An 11,766-nucleotide genomic window follows, 5' to 3' on the forward strand; every position below is an offset into this window, starting at 1 on the left:
GTATAGACAGATAAATATTTATTTACATTTCCAAGATAAATGCAGATAGAAAAAACTATAGTATTAAAGGGCACAATTATATAAGGTCGTATTAAAGTTTCACTTCATCATTGGAATGATGGCAATGGCATTTTCACAATATGATTATCTTACCATTTACAATGAAACGTGTAAAAAATAAAAATAAAAAAATGAAATAAACAAAAATGCTACAATGAAAAATCATAAAATGGATAATACAGCGATATGGAATGTACTAATATGGTGATAAAATAACAATTATATATTTTTTTAAATATACAAAGAAACTTTGCTATGGCAAACTCATAAATGAAAGACATGGTACCTTTTCTTCAAACGGTACAAAATAGCACACAACTCATTAAATATTACAGCTGCTAAAATTGAATCGCTACTAGTCATTCATAGAAAAAAACAACTGAAACCAACCTACTAGCGCCAAATTCAGATATATCGGTCATCTCCGTTAAGGGTCGGAATTAAGTGTGATTCCGAGTATTGACGGAATTAACCGAAGCTTTGGGATTTTCGCTACCAACCATGTAGAAAAAAGTAAATACTTGCAAGCTACGAAGTTTAAAAAACAACGTTTTTTACGTCTGATTATTATAGAAAAAATGTAGACAACAAACATGACACATATCAAATGCGTTAAATATCAAGCGAAGCGTAGATTGTCATATATAAGCAAGGCATTTTTTTCATTTTATATACAATTGTGTTCAGTACTTCAAATCATGACGAACACAAGAACAGCTTTATTTCATACGAATTAAAAAAGATATAGAAATGTACATTCTGATTGACCATAGACAACAAAACATCAGACAATAACAGACCTACAAGAATATTTAAAAACTGAAGATTTCTCTCAAATATACCATTCTACAGAAACCCGTTGTCTCTTGGTATTTCACTCAATTCATACACTCCGGATTCTTATCGCATTAAGACACCTTGAGTGTGACAAGCGAGACAACAATGTCTGTTATAAAGTATGTGCTTTGTTGAAATATTAATGAACCGTTAAGGAAGTTAATAAGCCTTCAGTCAATCAAAAAAAATTCTTCTAATATAAGATAGTGATTATACAGTTTTTGGGATCGATATATAAAATGAATAAGCATGCGTGATTGATGCTATACTTTTTACCTTGTTTGAGCAAAAAAGGTGAGAAAAATACAAAAAAAAGTTTAGAATAATCCTTGCCGTTGTTTTTACATGTTCAAAATATAGCGTATTTGGTACAAGCTCATGGCAAATTGACAAAGTCAAATAATCAAACAATAAACAATCTGCAGATTTAAAAAAAAAAAAAAAAAAAAAAGTATATGTGAAATACACACCCTCATCATCTCACAGCAACATGTAACATTTTCAAAATACAAACTAAAACGAAATCATGACGCGTAACACTGCGTAGTCTGTATAACATGTTAAATCTCCATAGGTGGATCTCTAAAAATTGTACAAATTACCATAACCGTAACATAGTAAAAACTTCAGCACCCAATCATGAATATCATAATATTGTTTAATTTATTGAATCATCGTCCAGGTACGATTCATACCAGAAGTATATCCGTACCTAAATGACTATTCAAGAATTCACCTTAAACTGTAAATCACCTAGATTTCGCGATAACTTAATTTCGCAGATCACCTTTTCAGACACATTCGCGAATATATGATTTTGCAACCACTGAAGTAGAAAATGACTTTAAATTCGCTAGTGATGATCTATTCTTGTGAAAATACATGTCCAGCTTTTCAGGGAAACAACTTTTAAGTTGAAGAAATAAATTGAAAATATCTTTCAATGCTTTGTTTCACTTTTATCATCATAATTGCAGATTTTATCAAATTTGACCAGTTAAACCACCGCTTACAAAAACAATGGGGAAATTTAAAAGATGACCTGGTATATTTTGCTGTAAAACATGTAATAAACAGAATATCTAAAAGTATCTTTAGTAATACCACATTTATTTCACTCGTGTGACTAATATTTTAATACTTTTCACTCGAGCTGCGTACCCGTGAAAGATTTTAAAATATTAGCCCCAATCGTGAAAGAGGTTTGGCAATACTGAACACACTCTAAGATATCCTCTATTAATGTTCTATTACACATAATAAAGTTATATGAATTAAGACGTACGATGTATTTGTGAGTATATATTCTATTGAAAGAAAATCGTAAATAAAATTTTGCTATTTTTGTTCAAAATCGTACATTGATAACACTCAATATAATAATTATCTAACATGCTACATATCCCTTTTAAAGACAATATATTTATACATTTTTAATGAAAAATAACCATATTCGTGTGGTCTCTAAAGCAATATATTGCTGATGAATCAAGCTTCCACTAAACCAATTGTCTTCATATATGTTATCTTACCCTTCTCATATCTCTATAAAGTTTTGCGGAGATATTATGCAAATTCCTATCATTGTTGGGTTTCTTTTTCCATCGTGAACGCCGTGTGATTGTATGTATTTCAAAACACAAGCTACCACTTAGTTGTAGATGTGCTGAAATATATTACTGTATACATTTATAGGTATGGAATCACAGTTACAAAATGTACGTTTTAACAACGATGGCTGGTAAAACTTTAAAAAGAGATTCCTACAAACTACAACAAAAGCTGTCAAGAAGTGAAAACCTGAACATGACGATTTCGTAATATATATCATAACAGCATTATTGAAAGAATTTATAAATCATAACTTAGATATTCTAGCCAAGTAGCGCGATGGCATAGTGCATATTTTTGTATCTTGGAAACAAGACAAATAGCAGAGACGCTATGGCCAAATGCAGATCTTTGATAAATAAACAAACCTTAAAACTTTGTGGTCCAATGTACATCTGAGTAAAGTAAACAAAACTTAAAGCAGAGACGATATGGTTCAATGCACATCTTGGTCAAGTAAACAAAACTTGTAGCATACACGTTGTGATTCAAAGCACAAAGAACATTTGTGTCTCCCATAAAAAAAGAAAATCGCACATTTTTCACGATCATGGTTTTTGTCCTAAATGAATTAGGGACAATGAAATGCCAGTTTTTTTGTAATATATACACAATGTAATACAATGACTTCTGTATTGAAGGCTATAAAGTTGGTCATTATGTCCATGCAATGGCCTTAATATCATTTATAAGCTAGCTGCACTAATGTTTTAAGTACACTTTTTCTGAATTCACTCAAAATTCTACTTTTAATCATAATAACCGTAAAAGGTTATGTTTGAAAGAAACTTTCCTGAAACTTCAATCTGCTTTATCAGCCTATCTGTAACTACTGTACAAATGAAATATATTTTATTGGTTTTGGAAAATATGTCTCTTGAATTTCGTATCTAACGTTCTTGCTGCTAAATTTTACTTATTTCAATTGCCCAGTGTCCTGACACTTATAATAAAAAAACATACTTTGATACACTGGCTTTGTTAGTGTATGGAGTACATAAATTATGTCTATCATATATAACAGATTGGTTATCAAGCTTGAGTTTCCATCATTAAATGGTGTTACATGGTTATATACTTCTATACCACACAGACTTCTGAAAAATTGAGCAACCAGACATTTTCAATTGCAATTGCAGTTCCACAAAGAACATTCTATCTACAGTATAATGCCCTTCATTATCTGTATATCATCAGGTACTAATGTGATTAAAATCATATGTTCACGACTCCGTTTACCACGTGACTACGTCTTCGCACTTACATGGTAAACGAAGTATTGGATAGATTATTTTAATCAGATTATCAAAATATGTTTGTTTATAAGTCACGTTTCATCATGCAAGCACATATCTTATATTTACTAATACTTTCCCTCTAAAATCACATTTCCGGTCACGTGTCCCTTTCAAGGTCGCTCATCCTCAGCTTCCGGTCTCCCGACGGGTAGTCGCTATACTCATTGTCCACAGTAAACGGTACGTCATCAGTTTGGCGGGCGTACCGGTAATACCTCCACCGCAAAACCATTGTACGTCTGAACCGGAGCACAAGAGCGATAATTGCGATGAGCACAATAGTTACAATTGCAAATATAATACCGTTCGTTATCCTACTGGACACTTCGGTGTGGTCAACACAAGGAAGGTCGCTGTCGTCAAGTTCTAGTACACTTTTATGGCTAAGTTCTGGTGGACTCGCGCACATCATTTGTGACGTCATCGACCGCTTATTCCACACATGCGGCTTCGATAGCCATTTCAACGCGCAGTCACAGTGGAGAGGGTTGTTGGCGATATTAAATATTGCCAAGTGTTCCCAGCTTCCAAGACTTTCCGGAAACGTTGTAAGGCTACAATTGCCGAGTAGAAGAGTATGCAAAATTTTTTGGTTTGCAAAAAGCCCATCTGGAAGACTTTTCAGTCCTTGGTTACCATTCAAATATATTGTTCTAAGCGATTTTAACTTCCGGAAAACTCCTGGCTGTATTTCTGTCAGAGCGAGATCATAAGACATATGGAACATAGTTAAACCTGGAAAGCCAATCATTGCGTCAGATGTAATAGTGTCTATGCTGTTACCACTTATGAAAATTTCAAGTAGGCGATTTAAGTCATTTAACGGTGGAAATTCTGTCAACTTGTTGTTATCTAAAAATATATTGTTTATTTTCAGTGCTTTGTTTTCTCCGGTATCATTGACAATAAATGCTTTGTTGCTTATTATCGAAATTTGATTGTCCGATAGATAGAGAGATTTGAGTGAGACACAATAAGCGAAGTCGTGGGCGTTCACAATCTTGATGCGATTTCCGGACAGATGAAGTCTCATTAAATTAGGAAAATTTCTTAGAATTCTCCTCGGCACTACTTCTAATCCGTTGTGTCCTAGGTCCAGGGTTGTTACGCCGGGAAGGAGGCCAAAGCTATCCGAATATATAACAGTAATCTTATTATAGGATAAATTGATATGTATTAGTTTGGACATGTTCCAGAACGCATGTGTGTCTAACGTTGATATATTGTTGTGGGATAGTTCTAATGTTAGCAACGCCGGCAGATCAACGAACGTCCCAGGTCTTACGAACTCAAATAAATTCTCTCTTATACTAATCTGCTGTAGTCCATCCATTCCTTGAAAAGTGTTGTTTTCTATGATTTCGATACCGCTATTGGTAATTAACAAGATTTCCAAGTTTTCAAAAATTTGCAGCCTCGAATTGAGAACGGTCAGATTGTTACCTACTATATGCAACTTTGTTATCAAAGACGCGTTAAGAAAAGTATCTGGAAAATCTGTAACGTCGGAACAATTACTGACCGTACCAGCAGTTAGATTGCAATTACAACTTCCGGTACAACTAATAACCACACTGGAGGAAATACCAAACACGGTTGTTAGGCACAGCAGTAGGAGCACGGTCGCCATTTTCTTCGGATCTGAAAATAAATGTAAGTTATATATAAACTGTGTTAAGAAGTTCTACAAGTGCATAGTACGTTTATATTAGTTTTGTTCTCCTATCGTCTAAATAGATAAGGCATTTGGCTAAAGCACAGTCGTCTGCTTCTGCTTAGTATCTATAGAAAAAAAATATTAGCCCCTACTCCTACTATATCACTTTAAGATCAGACGATGTATCGGCTGTGACACGGAAGTAAGCTATTGATTGGTCGACAATTAGAATTCGTATTTTTACAGAGCTGTCGACCAATCAGATTGCTCCTTGCATACCATTTTCTCATCTTTAAATCATTGTCTCACGTCCAAAGTTAACATGCATTTATATTTAAGGATTCCAAACCAAGGTACGTTACTGAACTTAGTGTGCATTTGATATTTTAGTCACATTTAACTTAAATTCAAAGTAGATCGAAGCTTACCCCTGACTTCCGAATTTTCAAGTGTTAAACCTTGTTGATATAGCAGGACCAGGGACTATTATTTTGTCTTTGAATATTAACTAGAAGCAGACGCCTGTGACTATAGCATGGGGAAACAACAAATTTATCATACGAAAATTACACATTGTTACTATAGATTAAGCTACATTATAAGTGTCCATGTGTTTACCAGGATATACTGGCGTAGTGACTATATACATGTATATACAGGTAAAATTTCAGGGATTTGACACCAATTTTTTCCTTTCCTTTCCAACGTTTTATGTTGTACAAAGCTATGCGTTGTATATTTAATGCACATCTATACTCATTGTGCACAAGGGCCAGTGCTAGCAATGACTATATGGCTGTGCTCTTACGTAATTTTTGTTATTATTTTTATTCTTATGCTATATAATCGTAATACCAGCCCCTGTGCACCTTGAGGAAAGGTCAAGCTCTTTATTAACTTTGAGTTGTCCGACTCAATATGTCTAGTAGAAATATGTATCGGTTCCCTGTAAGCGAACATTATAGAAAGAAAATACATTATGTACCTTAATTTCAGCGCTATTGATTAAATGTAACTTTACATTTCAGATTTCTTAATTAGATCAGTCTCAAAAAAATCCAAAATAAAGGTACATAATATCTACATTTGTATATCAACATGAGTTCGTACTCATAATAGTACAATATTTATATCAACGTGAACGCCTCGTGTTCGGCAACCCTTCCTATGTCGGGTGGAGATTCACGATTAATTAAGACTCTGATTTAGACGTGAATTATCAGTATATCTTTTTCAATCTTCACAACTTAAATACAATTATTCAAGCAGAAAGAACAGGTCCACATCTCTGGTTTTAAGGTATCGTTTTGCCAATAAGAGGTCTATAATCGTTTTTTTTTTCTGAGGCTTAATTAGAGGCTCAGCAATCTCTCAATTCGAAGTTGGTGAATATATTTACTACCTACACGAATTATCAAAATGATGTCTCAGCGTGATTACGTACCCTATATTACACAAAATGAAATCATATTGAATTTATCTAAATGAAATGTATTGTGTCACAATGATGTCTGATCCTGAGTACCAATACGTACCCAATATAGCACAATTAATATGACATGTTTGAAGGTCACATTTGGTCGACATAACTTATTAATCTTGTCGGGAGTTTTTGTTTAAACTTTATTTCAAAATCATTGCAAAACATGTCATACCAATTGCAACCGATATTCAGCACACCTATTGGCCCGGGATGAAGCGCGCGGGGAATCTTACTCTTAATGTTGGAAGAAACCAGATTACCCAGGGAATATCACGTGGTTGGGAAGGTGACCCAATACCAATTCACGTCCGAACACGGAATGGAATCGAACCTCGGTCGCCCAGGTGAAAGGCAAGTGATCAGTTACCATTGTGCCACCCAACCACCCTTGTTGGAGTTGATAAATCATTTAAAGGTCATCGATGGAAGTTAATAATTGTACAATAAATGTCATCTGTAGGTAGCTTTGGACGGTGAAAGGCAATTTTTCATTTTTGAAATAAGAAAAAATAAAAATAGGGAATTTTAAGTAAAAATGTATAGAAATTCAATAATCATCAATAAATTACTGTCATGAATGTCAATTTTATAAATATATTTTGGGAGAACCCTGTGTTAATTTCAATCATAAACTATCATTTTATTTTACAATTTCATCAATCATAAACTATCATTTTATTTTACAATTTCATCAATCATAAACTATCATTTTATTTTACAATTTCATCAATCATAAACTATCATTTTATTTTACAATTTCAGAATACCTATGTGGGTATTCTACACCATTATTCAGTGAATTAATTGATTAAGCTATTTATATATCTATTCATATACAGTGTATCTCTAATTTTAACTATATCGACCCGGTTGTTATGGCGTGGTTACATTGAATTCTATGATAATGTGAAGCCGGTCCTAAATGGTCAATAAAATCAGGATAACCTGTTTTTTACTTTTTGTAAATGTTAATACAAAACTGAAAAGCATATCTCAACACCTTTCATTGTTCAATATATCACGTGACACAGCAACTTGGTTTTTCCTACATCATAACACAGGGACCTGAGCAGTTGTTACAGTCTAGGTGTATTGAGAACGCAGAGGGTGTCATTTTTATCGATTTTTTTATCTAGCTACCCCCACCCCCCAACTTCATCCCCAAAGCCTTAAATTGTGCTATACAAACTAAGAAAGGTTCACATACACGTAGATTGTAACAAATTCTCAGGTCCCTGTGCTTTAGAATAAAATCTTTGTAAACAGCAAGCATATATTTTAAAATGTGTGAAAGTGAAACTGATCGATAATCAATTACCTTTAAGAGGGACACTGTTGACGGCCATAGGGACATGAGAATGGCCTAGGTTTGCAGGGACATGGTGATTTGTTACAACCCTTTAATCAGATGTTTGGGGGGTGGATTAACGTTCTGTAAAATGACACCTCCTATTCGTTATACAGAACCAACAGGTTGGCATTGTGTACGGCATGAATGTTCCCCTTCAACACGTCCAAAAATGTCACAGGCCTCTGTACGATCTAGGATCCCAAAACAGAGCGACTGGCTGTAGCAAAGACCCAGGGCCCTGTGTACATCCGATTCCATTCCATGTCCGCGGCCAATTCTTGGCAAGAATCAATTATGTGAATGGCCCATTGTGTCCTAATTGTTTAATACATGTACGTATATGTATAGCTTATATATAATATTAGATAAGCACTTGGCCCCAGGGCAGATGAACATACATGGGACACCTATACAATTAGTCTAGACTAGTACTTGTATATATACTTACCTATGACTTCACTGAATATCTCATGTTCATGACACCGTATTGTAACTAGATACCAACTATTAGTCAAGTGTAGCGGAGTCAGAGATCTTAGTGTAATGTATTGTAGGCCGCAGAATATAAAGACTTCTATAGTTATATATTATTTATAAAATCAATATCAATGAGACAGTATATATGGTAACATTCCCGTTTACCAATTTAAAATCGAGCAATATGTGCTCCAAATCACACAGGTGACATCACCCGGTACACAGCACACTTACTTAGCACACCTGTCTTACCTGTGTACACCTGTATGTTGATTAGCCTTGTAAGTATCTTTTGGTTCAGACAGATCTGCAAAACGTGATGCTATAAAGCTACCTGGTAATGGATGTTGTGAACGTGACGTGATGCCTGGTCTCTACATAGCGAATTACTACAACGCAATCCTGCTCGGAGTCGATCAATAAAATGGCGACATCTTCCGGTTATAGGAAAGGGGCCCGCGGAGGGGGAATTAAATGTCTTGTCATTTTGATGTCCCTGTGAAGGAGAGAGTATTTTCTGATTACCCTCCAATTTATACAAGTGGTTCGAATGTAGAAAGTATACTTTACACGAATTCCACGCTAAATACAAAATGTTAAGGGGATAGGACAACTTGAGGAAATAAAGAACTGATTGTCATGAAATTTGACACGAGTGATCTTTGTGCCATCATTTTCTTTGTAAAAAAATGCTTTTCTATGCTGATTTCTGTCTTAACATTTTGTAACAGGGGAAATTCTATTTCAATTGGTAAATTATTATCTTAGGGGCATTTTTATCTCGCTAAAATATGGTAATTTCAACATTTGATGCAAAAAGAAAATATCGTCATGCATGTAATTAGATCCATATAACACTTTTTCTGCAGTGAAAGATTATGACAAATATTATATCAAAACGTTAACAATCTGTATTCAAATGTAGGTCTGACGTTCGGTCGGAATTATTTTTCTCCAGAGATGGCATTTTATGACTTTTTCACATCCCATTAATACGATGGCCGATATCGGACGGGCAAAACAGTCTTACTAGTAGTACGTTTTTGACACAAAATTTGTACGTACATATTTTTTTGTACAAATTTATTTAATACTTCTAAATATCAATTAACATTCTTTCCTATCTTGATTGATTGCCTTGTGGTCGTATGTTGACTGCATCCGATAGAAATACGAGAAAACAATTAACTTTTGTCACATTCGCACGAGGTAAACCAGACATATTTCGGTTTCGTGTGATACCATTCTTCCATGACGCTGGCTGAATATTAAAGCCAAATACTTCAAAAGAAATGATTACATTTCGAGATCTTAGCATTTTTCTGACTTAATATACTGTATATCAAACATTTTATCGCGAATCAAAAACTGGAGGAAAATGTGTATTTATGAAAGTAAATGGGATATTCCCAAAAATAATAACTGGGTCCGACAGACCAAGAGTCATATAATGCAACGGGCGTGTTATCAGTCAATACAAAATGGCAGAACGCCGAATGCTTGAGCCTGCCAAAACACAGACAGATTCTGCCAAAAGAAACGTAAATGGGACTGGAATCGGCAAAACCCGAGTATTTCCTAGGATGTATCACACGTCTCTGGCTTTTGAACATTGTCAACTTCACCGATGTTTGTTTATTTTGTTGAGTTATTACGCGCATATTCTGTTGATATGTTTAAATTAAAGCATTAACAGGCAAAATTCTTCACGTATACTCGATATGTAAACAACGGTCATGTGTGTGCAGTGCACGTTCTCATAGCCTCGTTCTCGGCTCATGACAAATCTTACGATAAAAGAAATGCGGCGAGTTAATTTTATACACAGGTCCTCCCGTCAAGCGTCCAGACCAGTGGTCATTTTAATATGAGAGCGTGAATGAGCATCTTGGACTGCCATTAATACATGTGTGCAACTAGAATTTTAGGTTATTTGGGAGTATGTGGCTTTAAATTCGAGCAGATAATTAATTGGGTTCTGGCTTTAATTACCTTATGAGGCAAAATCAGCATACGACCGCATGGTAATCAATCAAGAATAAAAGGAATGTTAATTGATATTTGAAAGTAGTAGATGAATTTGTACACAAAATATGTACGCTACAGATTTTGTGTCAAAAATGTGTTACTAGTAACAGGTTTTTGACACAGGATTTGTACGTACACTTTTTGTGTACAAATTTATCTACTACTAGCAGTAGATATTTTTGACACACAATATGTACGTACATTTTTCGTTGACAAAAACGTACTACTAGTAAGACTGTTTTGCCCTCACGATATCGGCCATCGTACAATAAACATTTATATTGCCACTTTGATTCTGATGATATTTATTCATTTTGTCAGATTTAATAATTTGAGGATAATTTAGCATTATTTGGAATGAGTGAGGTTCCAATACTCATTGTCACAATTCTATATCAGCAAATACAACTTAACAAACAACAAATATCAATTTGGGAGAAAGTGTGGGCTGGGCGGCTCATGGGGTCCTTGAGCCCGATTGATAGTTGAACCTTGGGTACTGTTGGGCCTTTTCGTTTGAGCGGAGAAAGGGTCATCTATATAGAAGAATACTGTTGAATTTCAAACACAAATGAATATATTAAAATTTGCATAAAACTAGTCATGTTATATATCAAAATGTTTGTCTGAAAATGTAGTTTCTTAAAATTACCAATAGTTCCCTGTTAGATCCTAACAGTTTCTTCTGTAGTTACTTTCTGGTAATATGTAGCATGGAATAATTCTAAGTCACACAAATAACCAAACCTGAAAAATAGCCCAAGCTGTTATGCTCACAAGTATCTATAGTATAGGGTAGGAACATTTGTTTGACAGGATTTGATTTAATGTACGTATATTGTTTTGACCTTGAAATGCAAATGGCGGCTGTAAATGATATTACACAAACATTGCATTAAGAGAGGCATTTCTATCAATACAAATCCCCCTATATCAAACTTTAAAGACACTTGATCATAATAAG

At 34.5% G+C, this 11,766-nt stretch overlaps 1 protein-coding gene across 1 annotated transcript; it reads right to left on the reverse strand.

The window, feature by feature from the left end:
- Window positions 1-1,406: 1,406 nt before the first annotated feature.
- On the reverse strand, window positions 1,407-9,180 carry LOC117342202 (protein slit-like). The gene is made up of 2 exons (XM_033904255.1): window positions 9,027-9,180; window positions 1,407-5,447 (listed from the first exon to the last, which is right to left on the reverse strand). The coding sequence occupies exon 2, from the start codon at window positions 5,434-5,436 to the stop codon at window positions 3,904-3,906; it is 1,533 nt and encodes a 510-aa protein (XP_033760146.1). The 5' UTR covers window positions 5,437-5,447; window positions 9,027-9,180; the 3' UTR covers window positions 1,407-3,903.
- Window positions 9,181-11,766: the final 2,586 nt, after the last annotated feature.

This window comes from Pecten maximus, chromosome 14 (genome assembly GCF_902652985.1).
Source record: "Pecten maximus chromosome 14, xPecMax1.1, whole genome shotgun sequence".
Lineage (NCBI taxonomy): Eukaryota > Metazoa > Mollusca > Bivalvia > Pectinida > Pectinidae > Pecten > Pecten maximus.